The sequence below is a fragment of the Peromyscus eremicus genome, chromosome 1 (assembly GCF_949786415.1).
Source record: "Peromyscus eremicus chromosome 1, PerEre_H2_v1, whole genome shotgun sequence".
In the NCBI taxonomy this organism is placed as follows: Eukaryota; Metazoa; Chordata; class Mammalia; order Rodentia; family Cricetidae; genus Peromyscus; species Peromyscus eremicus.
Genome location: NC_081416.1, coordinates 194,223,565 through 194,242,555, shown reverse-complemented (window position 1 = coordinate 194,242,555; position 18,991 = coordinate 194,223,565). Strand labels below are relative to the sequence as shown.

The following is an 18,991-nucleotide window of genomic DNA, read 5'->3' as shown; positions in this document are numbered from 1 at the left end:
TCTGCACCGTGGGTTCCTGGGGTTTTGTCTCTTGGATATATTTAAGTTCTTGAACTTGGGTCATGCTTATCTCATTATTCTCTCCCTTCTCCTCTGTTTGTATGTATGTATGTATGCATGTATGTATGTATATATGCACACACACATGCACACACAGAGAGACGTGTGTGTGTGTTTATGTGCATTTGTGTTCATGGGGGGGTGCACTTGGCTGTGCATGCAATCTTGAATGCCAGATATCATTTTTGAAAGTTTTCAACTATTACTCTCCACTTTATTTGTGGGGATGGAGGCAGGTCTCTCACTGAACATGAAGCTCATCATTATAGCTAGGCTGGATACCCAGCAAGCCACCAGGATCTGTTGCTTCTATTAACACCCTCAACCAGTTCAGAGGTTACAGATACAGATATAGAATAGTATAGATATGCCAGAATGTATGAATTCAATATGTTCGCAACTTGTCCTCTCTTTTATACTCCAAATTCCTTCATTTACTTGCCCTTGTCTACTTCTGATGCTTACCACTATGCTTTTTATTGAACTGATTGACTCTTTTATTTGCAGTATCTCTATTTGTTTCTATTCTGGGCTCAATTTCTTTGTTTAGTCATAACTTCATATTACTGGATGTTTCCTCTAAAGATTTGACCATTTCATCCACATTGTTAACTTTCTCATCTAAACCCAAAATTGACTTCTTATTTCATCTATCCATTTGAGTCCTCTGTATGATTACTGATCCTTTTATTTTTTTTATTTTGATCTTGTTTTGTTAATTTGTTTTTAAATGACACATAAACATGATTATACACACTTATGGTATACCATCTAATGAGTCCATACATGCATACATCTCATACCGTTTAAACCAATTGAAACATATCCATTTCTTCAGATATGTGGTGTTTCTCTATGATGAACAATTCTACAGGTTTTCTTGTTGCTTTTTTGGATACACAGTACACCGCTATCCCCCTCTGTGCAGTAGTTCACCAGAGAATCTTCCTCTTAACAAATTGTTAGGATCCACTTTCCCTATCCCCACTTCTTCCTAGTCTCACTTCCACTTTCTTTCAGCCAACTGGGTTTCTGTGCTTTAAAATTTCTCCCATGACTCACACATATAATATTTTATTCTACAACTTTCTTATTATGTTTCTTATTATTTAAATAATTTTTAATTTAAATATATTTGATTATATTCTGCCCCTCTCTCAACTCCTTCCAGATCCTCTGCCCCTCCCCCAACTCCTTCCAGATCCTCTCCTCCTCCCTATCCACTCAACTTTAAGTTAAGTTCCTTCTCAAAATAAAATATATATATATATATATAAATATATATATATATTTATATATATATATATATAAAATGACTAAAATCAAGAAAACAAAATAAAACAACACCCAAAAAGGAAAGGAAAAACAAACAATAAACTTTAACCAAATAAAAGCATGCACACACACACACACAAAAAAAAAAACCTGTGGAGTCTATTATATGTTGGTTAACTACTCTGGAACATGAGGCCTGCCCTGGAGTAGTTGCTATCTTTATCTTGTATTTTAGTCTTTATTATCTTTGGTTTCCAGAGCTGAGTAAGGAGCTGTGAACTTTTGGAGGTATTATAACGACTTATTGCTTTGTATCCATTATGTTTTATGCATGTATTGAGATAGATGTGCCTCAATTTCTCCCCCTCTGTGTTTGTGTATGTATGTGTGTGTGTGTGTGTGTGTGTGTGTGTGTGTGTGTGTGTGTGCTATACACATGCATGTTCATGGGGAGGGAGTGCACTTGAGTATGCATGCATGTGTGAATGCCAGATGTCAACTTTGAATATTTCTTGCTATTGCTCTCCACTTTGTTTTTTGAGGCAGGGTCTCTCACTGAACTTGAAACTCACCATTATAGCTAGGCTGGCTGGACAGTAAGCCACTGGGATCTGTTGCTTCCATTTCCACACCCAAGCAGTACTGAGGTTGCGGGCATGTCCTTCAAGCCTGTTTTTTTTTTTTTTTATGTGGGTGCTGGTATCCAAACTTAGGTTCTCATGCCTGCCCAACATACATTTTACCCACTGAGCCATCTAAACACCCTGTTTCTTCCTATTTCTATTTTCCCTTTTCCCCATTTTTGGTTGGTTTGTTTCATTTTGCATTAGTCTTCTTGATGACTTGTATCAATTTGTATTTGTAGGTCCCACTGTTACTGAGGGGTGCCATTGACTGCTGTGACTTTATAAATCACCCGTTTTGTTGTTCAGTGCTTTCCTCAGGCAGTCCCTCCAGGAGGAAGGAAAGGCTCAGAAGACTCTGAAGGTAAACAAAATGTCACATGCCCAGGAAAGTGGAAACTTGCAAGGTTTTCTAATGTCCTTTAACAGCTTTATCAAGGATTAAATAACTGCTAAGGAGAAGAATACGTCCAGGAAAACTACTGAGAGGACATTCTTGGATCCATAACTCTAGTTATCAGTTGGGCAGGGAGAGTCCAGGGTTGCAGCTTCCATGAGCTGTCATCACTATTAAGGTATGCTTTTCTGTGATGCAGCTGATTTGGGGGCAGGGGTGAATCCCTGCTCTTGGAAGTAACCCCTTACCCATACTCCTCTTCATAATCACAATAAAAAGTAACTTGGGTTCACTAAATTGGGCTTTGGTGCTATCATTTTGTGTGTGCGAGTATGTGTGTGTGATCTCAGAAAAAGTCTCTCACACCACAAATGTGTGCTTTGACTTTCTTTTCCAGAAAACAATATATGCAGATAGATAAAACCATAGACATTTATTATCATGATACTCCTTAATGACAGAAAAATTGATTTGGAGAAGCAGTTAATGGATCTGTAACTTCTGTCTCTTCAAAACCACACAGCTTATCTAAAAACTGAAGAAAGAGTAACATGTTAGAATGTATGTCTTGGTTCTCCACCCTCCCAATGTCAATGTCTCATTTGCCTCCCCTGCTATTAAAAAGTCTTTTCGCCTCTTTGATGGAGGATTAGAATAGCATGAGTCCATGTGGCATAATACCGATAGCTTCAGAAGGAGTCACACATTCTTCACTGTAATGTTTTTTTCGGGGTGTGTGTGTGTGTGTGTGTGTGTGTGTGTGTGTGTGTGTGTGTATGTGTTTGGGAAGGGAGGTAAGGAGGTAAGGAGGTAGGAGAATATTGATAAGGAGGTAGGGAGGTCCTGGGAAAAGTTCAGGAGGGGAAAGTATGATTAAAATATATTGCATAAAAATGTAAATAAAAATTTTAAATATTAAATAAATAAAAACTGAATATACATCATGCTTTGTATGATGACACAAAGTTGTGCTGTCCACTGTTTGAAAGACATTTAATTTTCATTGATCACTGTCAATGTTCAGGAAGTTTGTTTTAATCAGAAATCTCATATGCGGATGATGGATAATCTCCAACCACTTAAAATTTGATACTCCATGCACACAAGAAAGTCGGGGATATTGATGCATTCACAGGGAGACCCCCCACAACGTGTTTTAAATGATGATCAAGCCATGGTGACAGAGGGGAAAGCACACTCGGTTGTATTTTAGAAACTTTAAAACTGTGTATCTGTGTAGATGTGTGGGGAGACACAAGCAGCTGTGGAAGGGAGTTCCAGGGGAGGAGAACATAAAGAATGCTGATGTTTCTCTTGTCATGTGCTGTTTCATTGTTTCAGTATCTGTCTCATATTTATTTTGTGACTCAAAGCAAGTTTTAAAACTGAAAAACAATGAAGTGGCTAATTAGTAATCATTGTTAATGTGACTCGGATTTGGAATCACCTAGGAGATACACTTTCAGGCCTGTGAGAAAAGGTTTAAAATTCACCGAAATGTGGGCAACAACAGCTCTTTCTGAGGCCTCAGACAATGTAACAGGGAAAAAGGAGGAAGCCAGCTGAGTATCAGCATTTTTTTTTGTTGTTTTTATCTGACTGCAGACACAATGTAATCAGCTGTCTTATGCTCTCACTACCATGACTCCACACCATGGTGGACTGTATCCCCACAGCAAAATGTAAACCAAAGTAAACCCTTCCCTCCTTTGTTGAGTTTTCTTTCCTTCGGTGTTTTGTCACAGCAACAACAAAAGCGACATGTGATTTTAATCATTAGAAAACATGTAAATGAACACCAGCATGTCAGATTATCCAATGACCCAGTACACTTGTCCTTTTGTGACTGTGTTTGTGCTACCAAGCCAAGCTGAGTATTTTTGACTAGCACCACATAAGCCCACTGTACTGAACAGGACACAAATTTACAGGAAATGTCTGCTGTCCCCTGACTAAGTCATAGCCAGCAGATCTAGATCTCAGACTTCTCACCCACCAGCCTAATGCTTTGCTCCTTTCACGGCTAATAGGACATTGACCCACCTCTCCCATCATCTTACTTGTGAGGAGAACATTGCTTCCATTTTTTATCTTTGTTGTAATTGTCAGTCAATGAACACCAACTCCGATTCAAAATGTAGCCTTCCTTGGTGCATTCATAAACAGCCTTTTTTCTGAATTGGAAAGGGAAGATACATATTGGAGGATCTGCAGAGAAAGATGGATAAAGGATGCACTAAGAACACTGTCCTCAAATTAATCCCTGTGGAGAAAATAGTCAACTATTTTTTCTATCTGATTGTTTTCACATTCTGAAAATTATGCAGAGAAGACAATATCTGAACTCAATTCTTTCTGAAATCCAAAACCTTTCTCCTCTTGGGTTCTGTCATCTGATATATACCCCTGTAGGACTCTCACCCAGTGCTGTGCAGTAGCGCCATCTTCCTTTGAAGCGAAAGTCAAGGGAACACCAATCAAAGTCACTGTGGGTGGAGATACAATTGAAGTGTAATTCATCACCGTAGATGAATGGAAAGACACAGTTAGCAACAGAAATTTCTGGAAAAGAGAATGATTTCAGGGTACAAAATAAGCTCACATTGGAAACTGACTTTCAAATTGTTTTGTTCTTGAGGTTGGTCTCACTCTGTAACCCAGCTAGATTTCAAACTCACTCTATAGCCAACGCTGGTTATAGCTCATGTTAGCCTCTGTCTCAGCTTTCCAAGTGTTAGGATTGCAAGCTTGAGCTACCATGCATGACTCAGACTTGACTTTGGAATGTCTATTTTGGAGACAGGATAACAGTTGCTCTCTCATCACCCCACATACACCCAAAGCTGATGTCTCTTCCTGCCTTTCATGCCTGTGACACAAAATATCTGCAATATCTCCAAGGAAGCCTCATTTTGGTCCAGAGCTGGGTTCTGATTGGAGATGATGGCTTCCTCAATAACAGTCCTTTAACAATGAGGGATCTTATTTGTCAGACTCTTTGTCACACTCTGGTGAGAGTTCTCACCATCTGTGTTGACCAGTTTTTGTCAGCTTGACAAAACTAGAGTCACCTGGGAAGAAGGAATCTCAATCAAGGATTTTCCTCTGTCAGATTGGCCTGTGTGCATATCTGTAGGGCATTTTCTTTACTAATGATTGATGTAGAAGGGCCTATGCCTTTGTGGACAATGTCATCCCTCGGAAAGTGATCCTGTTTTGTACAAGAAAGCAAGATGAACAAGTAATGGAGAACAAGTGAGTTGGCAGAATTCCTCGGTGTTACTGTCCTCTGCCCTTGCTTGTGTTCTTGCTCCAGTTTTCCTCAATGATGGATTAGGACTGCTAAGTGTTAGCTAAATAATCCCTCTCTTCTCAAGCTGATTTTTGTATTTTATCACAGCAACCAAAAGTAATTAAAACAGAAATTGGCACAGGAGTGAGGTATTGCTTAAAACGGACTTGACTGTGTTATTCTTTTTCCTGTTTAGTCAACACCTTTTAACATATATTAGAAAATACATAATTATCACATCAAAAACATGGATTCAATGACATAAATGCTTAGCATGAAACAAAACAGGAAGTTAGACCTCAGGTCACCTCAAGAAAGATACTGAGAGGTAATTTAGAAATCTCTGTTAGAAACAAGTATAGAAATAACTAATGACCTTTCTAGTTTCATTTCTAGGAATTAACGTAAGGCAAACTTTCTGCAGAGAGTTTAACTTCCACACAGGTGTGGGAATGCTCCATGTGGTATTCTTTTTAAAAAAACTTATTCTTCTCTCATACACTGTATGCCCACCACAGCTTCCCCTCCCTGACTGTGTTGTTCTTTGGGAAGACTGTGAAGGAGCTGTGGAGCCTTGGACTGGAAGCAGCATTCTTCCATCATTACTGCCTCTGTTCCTGTTTGAGTTCCTTCCCTGTGACTTCCTTCAATGATGGACTGTGATTGTTAAGTGTAAGCCAAATAGACCCTTTCTTTTCCAAGCTGGTTTAGGTCAGTGTTTTATCACAGCATCAGACAGTAACTAGGACATATCTGTTTTCTTCTGTTCTGAAAAAAATATATTTCCTGTTTTGCCAAAGTGATCTCTTAACATCTCTACAAGATCTCACTGCCATCTACATATTTCTTCTCCTTCTTTTTTCCTTTTCCTTCTTCTCCTTCTCCTCCTTCTCCTTCTTCATTTTCTTCTTTTTCTTCTCCTCCTCCTTCTCCTTCTCTTTCTTTTTCTTCTTCTCCCTCTTCCTCCTTCTCTTCCTGAGCATTTTCTTTGCCCTGTCTGTAGCAATAGTATAGCTGTGACATCTCCCAATGTATTGCTCCATGATGAAGGGCTCACTTTTAACCACTAACCCAACACCACTGATTAACTACTTGCCTTCTCTTGTTCTTAGAATAAGAAATAGCTTCAGGTGGGTTACGTTCTGACCACTAAAAATTCATGTTTGTAATAAGATGATTATGTTAATTACCTCAATTTAATCACCCATGGTGTGAATCTACACCTAAATATTATGTTCAGCTCCCTATATATTATTATTGTTTGTCAATGAAAAAGGAAAGAACGAAGTACAGAACCTTACATTGTCTTACTTTAGTCGCAATGGAGAAGGGAATATTTTTCTGGAGTGACAAGGAGCTGGGTATTTAACTGGATCTTCAGTATCTAATCTGTCTGCTATGACCCAGGGGAGCCACTCATGTCAGAACTATAATACAAGTAAAGGCTACATGACAGAAAAGTGCAAGAACTTTTAAAATACCTAATGCTTTCTAAGAGGTGGAGGCTGGCATTTGAGAGTCTGCCCAATAGAGTTGGTTGCTTTACCTTGTTTTGGAGGATGTAAATGAGAGATCAAATCTGAAAGACAGAAGGAATGGGCAAAGTATAAGCCATTTTCTAAAACACTGCATGCCCAGAATAACTATGAAATGCACATCAACATTCTTCAATATCACATCAAGTTGGAGCTGCATATCTACCCAGGAAATGTCACATCAATCTATGAAAAGCCAGGAACCTCCCACTCATCAGATTGAGCTCTTATTCTCCCAAATGTCTTCCTTGGTGTAGGTTAGAGTCATCCACAATATTAAGTGCAGTTCAGATTCTAACCACTTATTGTTGTTCAACAGCTTTCAACTCAGAAAATATTCTCTGAAGGACAATGACATTTATTGGGGATTAGCAGAACATTGCAGTGAGATTATTGGTGTCATAGTAAACGTTAGCCACATGTAAGGGACCGGGGGCAAGGGGAAAAAGTGAAGGCAAAAGTAAGGAGGAGTTTCAGGTAAATTTGGATTGGAATTGTCCTCAATCATTCATGATTAGGGTGGTGCCAACTCAAAATTCAAAAGACACCTGTGGGAAAATGTGATTGACAGAGCATTTCTGTATAAGTATGTATAAATCTTGTGGGTACAGATCTGGTACTGAAATTATTTCACTTGCAGGAAAATAAATCACGTAATCCCATACTCCAAAAACAAATACAGATTTTTCTTTCATATGTGGATCACTCTCTCTCTCTCTCTCTCTCTCTCTCTCTCTCTCTCTATATATATATATATATATATATATATATATATATATATATATATATTCACATCTATATAGTATATCGGTCACATTGGATCTACAATTGTGAAACAGATGAAGATGGATGTTTGTGCTTAACTGTCTTTCTCATTTTATGCAGTCCATAACCCAAGTCAATAAATTGGTGCCATCTACTTTAAGGAGGTGTCCTATTTCAAATAATCTTATCAAGAAAATTTCTCATAAGCATCACTAGAGACTAATATAATCTAGATAATTCCTCACAGATACACCCATAGTCTTGTCTCTTATGTGACTGTAGATCCTGTCAAGTTGATCAGTATAATTAATCATCATTCAGATTATATATGACATGAAATTGGAAAGGAGTCTATTGAGGGGAGGATCTACAGAAGAGGGCAGAGGGACATTGGAGGCTAGTGATGAAAAAGGGATCAATAAAAGCAAAGGATGCATGAAACTCCATAGTGAGAATACAGGGAAAATAAAACTCTATAGAGAGTGCATAGACATTTGTCATATTATATAACTAACTTTATACTTCACAGTACTTATACATTAAAAGCATACAATATGTTTAAATGCCTTATAACTCATATTTTATACAAAATCATATTAGAGAAACTTTATAGTGAATTAAAACCATTACTTTGTAAGCTAATTATAAAACTAATAAAAAGAATACAGGTAACCAGCCTATTTCCCCACTGGATGTGAACAGTGTGAATGTGAATAATAACCTCAGAGAACTTACTCAGACTATGATACAGCAAGACATTTTAAAGAGCACTTGAGAATGTTGGGCAAGCAAGCACGGAAAGACAATAAAATCATGTGACCATTTTCATTAAAATGAGGGAATGTTACTTCTCAACTGAGTGTAATTTATTTTGCACTACTTTCTTTTTCCCTATACAAAATTTATTGATATGTAGTCATATGATCGGCTTCTTTATTGACAGCATTCTAACCTGGATTATTCTTACTTCCTTTAAACCTTTGGTACCAATAAGATTCTAAATCTTATCTAAGAGCTGAATATGTCTCAGTTGGTTGAGTGCTTGTATAGCATGCACAAAGCCCTTGGTTTCATTCCAACAACACATAAACTGAGTAGGTATGATGGCAATTGTCTGTAATCTCATCACTCAGGAGGTAGAAGCTGAAAAATCAGGAGTTCAAGACTATCTTCATTCATTTATAGAATATATGAATATGAGATCTATTTGGACTGCATAAGACTTCTTTAAAACACACTACTACCACAACAAAACACTCTAACTCTCTCTTCATTAGGCGCAGAGTACCCTCGTGCTCTGTATATTTCAAGCTGTCGTGAGTGAGAAGCCCAACTTTCTCTAGGGCTCTGCATTTCTGTGAACATAGCTTCAGGATGCTGGCCACTCTAAAGAACTCCTCTATCCTTTCTGATTAACCCTCACAACTTCACTGTAGGATGAGACCCCTTGTTCTACACTGCATTTACTTCAAATTTGCTTCAAATTTCAAGTGGCTTATAAAATGAATCAACATGAAATTTCTCTCCACCAAACCTGACTCCAGTCACCCTGATATCTGCCCCACAGGCAACCCATGTCATGTGTGTTTGAAACTTACAGACACTTTCAGTGAACACCCAGCTAAGAAGGCATTAATACATTACTATAATGCAAAGAACAGCTGAGACCATATACTATTTATTTAAGACTTTGCTTCTTTAACAACAGACTTTGCAGAAATTTCTAAATCCATCCATTATAATCTACCTCTCTCATGAAAATTTTTATTGCTATGTGAGCACTGAGACTAAGGCTCCTTAACAGGTAAAGTCACCTGTTCTGTGCTCACCCAATTAAGGAAGGGAAGAACAACAGTTGAATCCATGGCTCTTTGCTCTCCATTTGCTAGACTGAAAAGCTATCATGGATAGTTGGTCTCCAACCTTTCTCATTTCTCACTTGCTTTGGACTCTCTACCTTCAATTCTCACCCCCTCTTTTCCACCTCACCTGCATTCAGTCCGAACTTGCAGACAGCTAGCAACACCCAGCCCACAAGATGTCTCATCACCTCCAGTTGCCTGCAGATGGCACACCCAGGAGCAAACCTTGCCTCCGACTTTATACTCTCTCTTTCTGCTCCTCCTACTCTGTCTGCTCACACACTTCCTCCACAGTGAATTCCCTTTGTCCTAAATGGCATAGAGTGATCCATGGTGTCGTTCTAAAAGTGTTGTCTTTCCGGGGGAATTTGGCTTTGTTAACACGACAGCCAATCTGAAAAGCTTTCAGTTTGTTATCTTTAATCTCTATCCTTTTCTCTTTGAGACATGGATAGTAAAGTGATAGCCATATATTCATTGGAAATGATTGACTTTGTGCAATTACAAAACAATTCATTGCATGTGTATAGAAAACCAGGAGCTAGCAACCCAGGAGACAAAATTTATTTTCTTGTTTAATCTTTTCCATTCAAGTGACTCTGGAGAGTTATTTTTGCATTTGGAGCCTAATTTGTGAGAGAAATGGGTACTGTTTGAAGTTAATTATTTTCCATCATAACACAGTCTTGAATCAGAACTATCACACACCAATATGTATACATGTATACATTTCTGAGAATGAAAGTTCCTTTCCCATACCTCTTATTCATAGAGTGATATTTGTGGCTGGGAGTTAGCTCATCCTTGAATTATTTATATGCCTCTTTCCTGCTTTGTTGAAGATCATTCTTATAATCCTCTTTACTGTGGTCATAACTTTTCCAAGTGACAAGGCAGATATGTTCCTGAATATTCATGAAGTTACTGAAGTTATGATAAAAGTGTACATAGCAAGTGAGAAGTGGTCTAAAGATTTGCTTTGTAATACATGCTAAAGGACATTTTGATCAGAGGCCAGAACATCTCACCCTCTGGAAAGACTGTGACAAACATCAGAGAGAACCCATTATTCCTTTCTTGCTCAACTGGATAGCTATTATGTCCTGAGGCTCTTGTCACTTGCACTAAAGGTAATGTTTTCCCATTGTCTCAGAACCAAGGCTAGTACTTTACCAATGGTACTAGGTAGATTGAAGCAAGCTTGAAAGAAAAATTTTACTTGAGGTTTAAAAAAAAAAACCCTACAAAATGGCAGAGCTGAGCTTAAATCCCAAAGCTTCTATATAAATACTGCATTTTTAGATCCATGAAAATTACCAGCGATTCTGATACACACAGATTGTATAAAGGTTGAGTTTTGTATGGAAGGCAAGAATAAAGAGGTACTACAATGCATTTGTATTTTACTCTTCATTTCAAAGATGAGTCTATAACTTGTTAAAAATATATTCACTGGATTTCATATAGATGAATGACAACGTCATGGAATTACCACTCATTAGTGGGGATTGTATCTAAAAACTCCATCTGTGGCAGAAGACACTAAATATCTGTGTTTCATGGTCACACATCATAAGAGGAGTAACATGTTCTCACCTTCCTTGAGTATTTGTTGCTCATACACAAAAATTACATGAATGTTAGAAGGACTCTAGCTGAGAAGGAAGCCCATCAATAGTGGACGTGTCCCTGAAAACATGCATATGAGTAACATTATACAAACTGAGCAGGTTATATTCAGGGGTACACGTGTGTACACATGCATGTAATAGTAATTAATGAAAAATGAGGTCTTGGATTTGAAAAAAAAGGGCAAGGGGCGGTATATGAAAGGTTTTGGAAGGAGAAAAGGGAAGGGAGAAATGATATAATTGTATTCTTAAAAATAAAAGAAAAATATAAAAATTAATAGGAGATGATAGAGAATGGCAATAACCACAACAAATTGTATCCATGTATAAAACTGTAAAAAAAATTTAAGAAGAAAATAGACTAGTAGTATGATGAGGATTTTGCTTTGAATCTGAGGCTGTTCCTTATAGGAAATGCTTTTATTTATAAAAAAAAGTTTATTGTATAAGTTTCAGTTATCTAGTAAGGAGACAGACAGCTGTTATAATATCTAGCAAGAATCTACTTAATGATTTGAAAGTAAATGTATATAAAAAAGTATAGTACACATGTACCCAAGGTATTCAGGTAACAATGCTTCTTGGAAAAAATGGAATTTTATGACAAGAACACAAAAGATTGTACAGAAACACACAAAGGAATATAATAGAAAGCTGTTGATTTTCATATGAAATAAAAAGTTTCTTATTTTCTCCTTCTTGGAAGAAAGTGGCCAGAGGTCAAGATCTAGTCAAATGATCTCATAATGCACATTTCTGTTATTGTTTATACTCATTAAAAAAAATTAAAATTAAATTAATTAATTAATTAATTTTACATCTCAAATGCAGCCTCTTCTCCCTCCTCTCCTCCCAAGGCCTCCTCCTACTTCCCCACTGCTCCCCACACAATCCACCCCTCCTCCAAATTCACTCAGAAAGGGGTAGGCCTCCCATGGATATCCAGCAAAGCATGGTGTATCAAGCTGCCTTAAGACCAAGCACCTCCCCCTGAGGCTGGGCAAGACAATCCAGCATGAAAAGTAGGTTCCCAAGATCCAGCCAAAGCACCAGGGACAGTCTCTGCTCCCGTTGCCAGGAGTCTCCCGATAGACCAAGCTATACAACTGTCACATATATGCAGAGGGCCTAGGCTGGTCCCATGCAGGCTGCTTAGGTGTTGGTTCAGACTCTGTGAGTTCCCATGAGCCAGGTTAGTTTCTCTGTGGATTTTCCCCGATGCCCCTGACCCATTGCTCCTAAATCTGCCCCCCTCTTCTCAACAGGACTCCCCGAGTTAGCTCGGCCCAATGTTTGGCTGTGGTCTCTGAATCTGCCTCCATCAGCCACTGGATGAAGGCTCTCATGAGAACTGGGGTAGTCACCAATCTAATCACAGGGGATGGTCAGTTCAGGCTGTGCATCCACCACTACCAGGAGTCTTAGTTGGGCCCATCCTTATAGATTTGTGGAAGTTTCCCTTGCATTAGGCTTCTACCTCATGCCATAAAGCCTCCCTTTCCAGTTTTTTCCCCAGACCTCTTCCCTCTGGCCACCCCTGATTCCGATCCCTCAAGTTCCCATGCCTACCCACCCACTCCTAGTCCAATCAGGACTTCTCCTTTATTTACCCTGCCCAGGGAGATCCATGTGTCCCCCCTTGGGCCTTCCTTGTTACCTAGCCTCTCTGGGTCTGTGGAGTGTAGCATACTTATCCTTTATTTTAAAGTTATTAACCACTTATGAATGAGTACATTCCATGTTTGTCTTTCTGGGTCTGGGTATATCACTCAGGATGATTTTTTTTAATTCTATCCATTTGCCTGTGAATTTCCTGATGTCATTGTTTTTAACAGCTGAATAATACTCCATTGTATAATTGTACCACATTTTATTTTTTTATTTTTTGGTTGAGGGGCATCTAGGTTATTTCCAGTTTCTGGCTATTACAAATATATAGCTGCCATGAACATAATTGAGCAAGTGTCCTTGTGGTATGATTTAGCATCCTGTGAGTACATGCCTAAGAGTGGTATCACTGGGTCTTGAGGTAGATTGATTTCTAGTTTTCTGAGAAATTGCCATATTGATTTCCAAAGTGGGTGTACAAGTTTGCACTCCCACTGATCTTCCTGGAAAAGAGGAAATGACAGTTGTCTTCATGAAATTGTGCCTTGAATTCTATTGTATATGCTCTGGTGTGTCTCTGCCAAAACTTTTGCTTGTAGTTTCCATAGTCCTTCTCTAATAAGAAAGGCACTTCATTTCTTTAGGTATCTAATAACAGCCTTTTATGTTTATATACTGTTTTACCTAGCTAAATTCTGATTCATTCCCGGCAAACCACAAATGTACCACTTCTCTAGGTGAGACCTTCAGTTCCATGGCAGACAATTCTATCTCCATCCAGTCTAGAGTCCAAGAGTCAGACTCCAACATATCTGTCAAAATCTGTCAACAGGAGTAGATTCTCCCAGAGGCCTTCATCCTTAGTTTATAAATACCCCTATTCTTGTGGTGAATGGTGACATGTCATTATCCTCAAATCTGAGTCCCAACTTTCTCTTGTGAGGAGACCAGGAGTATTGGTTTACATGTAATCTGGTAACTATGTTAACTTAATTACCTCTATGTAAACTCCTGATGTCCCCACATTCTTAGTACCTAATCCTCATACTCTGAGGTGGAGGAGGGCTGAAGTTTAAGGCATTTAAATTATCGGAATAAGAAAATTAAACCCAACCCTCTGAGATGGCAACTGTTCCCTGAGACAGAGCCTGCCAGTGGCAATTGGACTAAGAGGTGAGTTTTTGTCTAGGTGGGGCTTGGGGGCACAACCCTGCACCTCCACACCACCACCCATTGCAGTCCCAGTCTCAAGCCAATAGGCAGGCCTCCTGCAGACAGTTTGGACTACCACCATCCCCCACCAGACCCTACAACCCCAAAGCCCCACCTCCCCCAAATCCCACATACCCTCCCACACTGCAACTGTTCCCTGAGACAGAGCCCACCAACACCCAATTGGACTAAGAGGTGAGTCTTTATCCTCATACCCGAACACCCCAGCCCTTAGGCTTTGGGCCTAGGGACACAACCCTGCACCCCCACACCACCACCCATTGCAGTCCCAGTTACAGGCCAGTCAGGAGGCAGACCTCCTGCAGACAGGTCAGACTACCACCATCCCCCACCAGACCCTGTAACCCACCCCTCCCAACATGCGCCTAGCTATTCCCTGAGACAGAGCCTGGGAGTGCCAATTGGACTAAGCTAGCACTGCTCCCTGAGACAGAGTCCATCAATACCAATTAGACCAAGAGCTCCCACTGGACCAAGAGTATCAATCAGACCAAGAGAGGCTTCCTCACACACAGACACCACTTGCACCAAGTGGAGAAAGAGATGGGTAGATGCCAGTGCAAAAATACAGTCATCAACATAAAAACCAATATGACTCCATCAGAACCTACATCAGCAAGATCTGAACATCTCAACACAGAAGAAACAGAAGAAATCGACCTTAAAAATGACCTTACGAAGATGTTAGAGATCTTAAAAGAGGAAATAAAAAATTCCTTTAAAGAAATCAAGGAAAAGTCAAACAAAAAATGGGCAGAATTCAGTAAATCCCTTAAAAAAAGCCAAGAGAAAACAATTAAACATGTGAGGGAAACAGTTCAAGATTTGAAAACTGAAATCGAGACAGTAAAGAAGACACAAATTGAGGGAATGCTGGAAGTAGAAAATCTGAGTAAATGAACAGGGACCACAGATGCAAGCATAACCAACAGAATGCAAGAAATGGAAGAGAGGATCCCTGGCGTTGAAGATACCATAGAGGAAATAGATTCATCAGTCAAAGAAAACACTACAGCCAACAAAGTCAGGACCCAAAATGTCCAAGAAATTTGGGACACCTTGAAAAGGCCAAACTTAAGAATAATAGGGATACAAGAAGGAGAAGAATACCAACTCAAAGGCACAGAAAATATATTCAACAAAATCATAGAAGAAAACTTTCCCAACCTAATGAAGGAAATGCCTATAAAGCTGCAAGAAGGTTACAGAACACAAAATAGACTAGATCCAAACAAAAAGTCCCCTCGCCACATAATAATCAAACCACTAAACATACAGAATAAAGAAAAAATACTGAGAGCTGCATAGGAAAAAGGCCAAGTATCATATAAAGGCAGATCCATAAGAATAACACCTGACTTCTCAAAAGAGACTCTAAAAGCCAGAAGGTCCTGGATGGATGTTATGCAGACACTAAGAGACCATGACTATTAAGAGACACAGACTATTATACCCAACAAAATTCTCAATCAACATAGATGGAGTAAACAAAATATTCCATGATAAAACCAGATTCAAACAATATCTTTCCACAAATCCAGCCCTACAGAAAGCACTAGAAGAAAAAATCCAACCTAAGGAAGTTAGATATACCCATGAAAACACAGGCAATAGATAGTTACACACCAACAAATACCAAAGAAGGGAAACATACAAAACTACCACCAAAAAATAACAGGAATTAACAATCACTGTTCATTAATATCCATTAATATCAATGGTCTCAATTCACCTATAAAAAGACACAGGCTAACAGAATGGATATGAAAACAAGATCCATCCTTCTGCTGCATACAAGAAACACACCTCAACTTCAAAGACAGATACTACCTAAGAATAAAAGGCTAGGGAAAGACTTTCCAATCAAATAGATTTAAGAAGCAAGCTAGTGTAGCTATCTTAATATCTAATAAAATAGACTTCAAACTAAAAACAATTGAAAGAGATGGGGAAGGACATTACATATTCATCACAGGGAAAATCCGACAAGATGAAGTCTCAATTTTGAATATTTATTCCCCAAATACAAGGGCACCCACATTTGTAAAAGAAACATTACTAAAGCTTAAATCACACATCAAACCACATGTACTAGTAATGGGAGACTTCAACACTCCACTCTCACCAATGGACAGGTCTGCCAGACAGAAACTTAACAGAGAAATAAGGGAACTAACAGAAGTTATGACTCAAATGGACTTTATAGATATCTACAGAATATTCCATCCTAACACAAGAGAATATATCTTCCTCTCAGCACCCCATGGAATCTTCTCTAAAATCGACAACACGCTTGGTCACAAAGCAAGTCTCAACAGATACAAAAAAATTGAAGTAATCTCCTGTATCTTATCAGACCACCATGGTTTAAAGTTAGATTTCAACCACAACAAAAATTACAGAAAGCCTACAATCTCATGGAAACTGAATAATGCCTAATTGAATCACCAATAGGTCAATGAAGAAATAAGAAAAAAATTAAATATTTAGTAGAATTCAATAAAAATGAATGTACAACATACCCAAATTTATGGGAAACTATGAAAGCAGTGTTAATAAGAGGAAAATTCATAGCACTAAATGCCCACATAAAGAAGATAGAGGAATTGCACACTAATGACTTAACAGCACATCTGAAAAGCTCTAGAACAAAAAGAAGAAAACTCATCCAGGAGAAACAGATGACAGAAAATAATCAAACTGAAGGCTAAAATCAATGAAATATAAACAAAGAGAACAATACAAAGAATCAATGAAACAAAGAGTTGGTTCTTTGAGAAAATCAACAAGATAGACAAACCCATATCCAAACTAACCAAAAAGCAGAGAAAGAGCATCCAAATTAACAAAATCAGAAATGAAAAGGGAGATATAACAACAGACAACAAAGAAATCCAGAGAATAATAAGGTCATACTTCCAAAATCTATACTCCACAAAATTGGAAAATCTGAAAGAAATGGACAATTTTCTGGAGAGGTACCACATACCAAAGTTAACTCAAGATCAGATAAGCTATCTAAATAGACCAATAACACCTAAGGAAATAGAAATGGCCATTAAAAGTCTCCCAATCAAAAAAAGCCCAGACCCAGAGGGTTTCAGCGCAGAATTCTACAAGATTTTCAAAGAAGAGCTAATACCAATATTCTTCAAATTGTTCCACACAATAGAAACAGAAGGAACATTAACAAACTCTTTTTATGAGGCTATAGTTACCCTGATACACAAGCCACAAAACGACGCAACAACAAAAAAGAATTACAGACCAATCTCCCTCATGAACATTGATGAAAAAATACTCAATAAAATATTGGCAAACACACTCCAGGAACACATCAAAAAATTATCTTACATGACCAAGTAGGCTTCATCCCAGGGATGCAAGGATGGATCAACATATGAAAATCTGTTAATGTAATATACCAAATAAACAAACTGAAAGAAAAAAAAACCCACATGATCATTTCATTAGAAGCTTAAAAGGCCTTTGACAAAATCCAACACCCCTTCATGATAAGGGTCTTAGAGAGATCAGGAATACAAGGAACATTCCTAAACATAATAAAGGCAATTTACAGAGAGCCAACAGCCAACATCAAATTAAATGGAGGGAAACTCAAAGCGATTCCAATAACATCAGGAACAAGACAAGGCTATCCACTCTCCTCCTACTTATTCAACATAGTACTTGAAGTTCTAGCTAGAGCAATAAGACAACAAAAGGAGATCAAGGGGATACAAATTGGAAAGGAAGAAGTCAAACTTTCACTATTTGCAGCTGATATGATAGTATACATAAGTGACCCCAAAAATTCGGCCAGGGAATTCCTATAGCTGATAAACTCCTTCAGTAAGGTGGTAGGATACAAGATTAACTAAAAAAAAATCAGTAGCCCTCCTATATACAAATGACAAACGGGCTGAGAAAGAAGTCAGAGAAACACCACCCTTTACAATAGCCACAAATAATATAAAATACCTTGGGGTAACTAACTAAGCAAGTGAAAGACCTGTATGATAAAAACTTTAAGTCTCTGAAGAAAGAAATAGAAGACGTCAGAAAATGGAACGATCTCCCATGCTCATGCATAGGTAGGATTAACATAGTAAAAATGGCAATCTTACCACAAGCAATCTACAGACTCAATGCAATCCCCATCAAAATCTCAACACAATTCTTCACGGACTTGGAAAGAACAATACTCAACTTAATATGGAAAAACAAAAATCCCAGGATAGCTAAAAGAATCCTGTAGAATAAAACAACCTCTGGAGGCATCATGATGCCTGACTTAAAGCTCTACTATAGAGTTACAGTAATAAAAACAGCTTGGTACTGGCATAAAAACCAACATGTGTACCAATGGAATCAAACTGAAGACCCTGACATTAATCCTCACACCTATGAATATATGATTTTTGGCAAAGAAGCCAAAAGTGTACCATGGAAAAAAGAAAGCATCTTCAACAAATGGTGCTGGCATAACTAGATGTCAATATGCAGAAGATTGCAAATAGATCTGTATCTATCACCGTGCACAAAACTCATGTCCAAGTGGATCAAAGACCTCAACATAAATTCAGTTACACTGAACCTGATAGAAGAGAAAGTAGGAAGTATTCTTGAATGCATTGCCACTGGACATCACTTCCTAAATATAACACTAGTAGCACAGACACTGAGAGCAACAATTAATAAATGAGACCT

General features: G+C 38.3%; 1 protein-coding gene across 1 annotated transcript in view; it reads right to left on the bottom strand.

The window, feature by feature from the left end:
• Positions 1–2,769: 2,769 nt before the first annotated feature.
• The window catches only part of LOC131904175 (binder of sperm protein homolog 2-like), a 47,507-nt gene continuing 31,285 nt past the window's right edge, over positions 2,770–18,991 (bottom strand). Inside the window, exons 2-6 of the mRNA XM_059255174.1 lie at positions 9,937–10,080; positions 7,194–7,226; positions 4,777–4,917; positions 4,416–4,563; positions 2,770–2,890 (exon numbers count right to left, since the gene is read on the bottom strand). Coding sequence (XP_059111157.1) covers positions 2,884–2,890; positions 4,416–4,563; positions 4,777–4,917; positions 7,194–7,226; positions 9,937–10,080 — 473 coding nt within the window. The 3' untranslated portion in view covers positions 2,770–2,883. The remainder of the gene's footprint in view (positions 2,891–4,415; positions 4,564–4,776; positions 4,918–7,193; positions 7,227–9,936; positions 10,081–18,991) is intronic.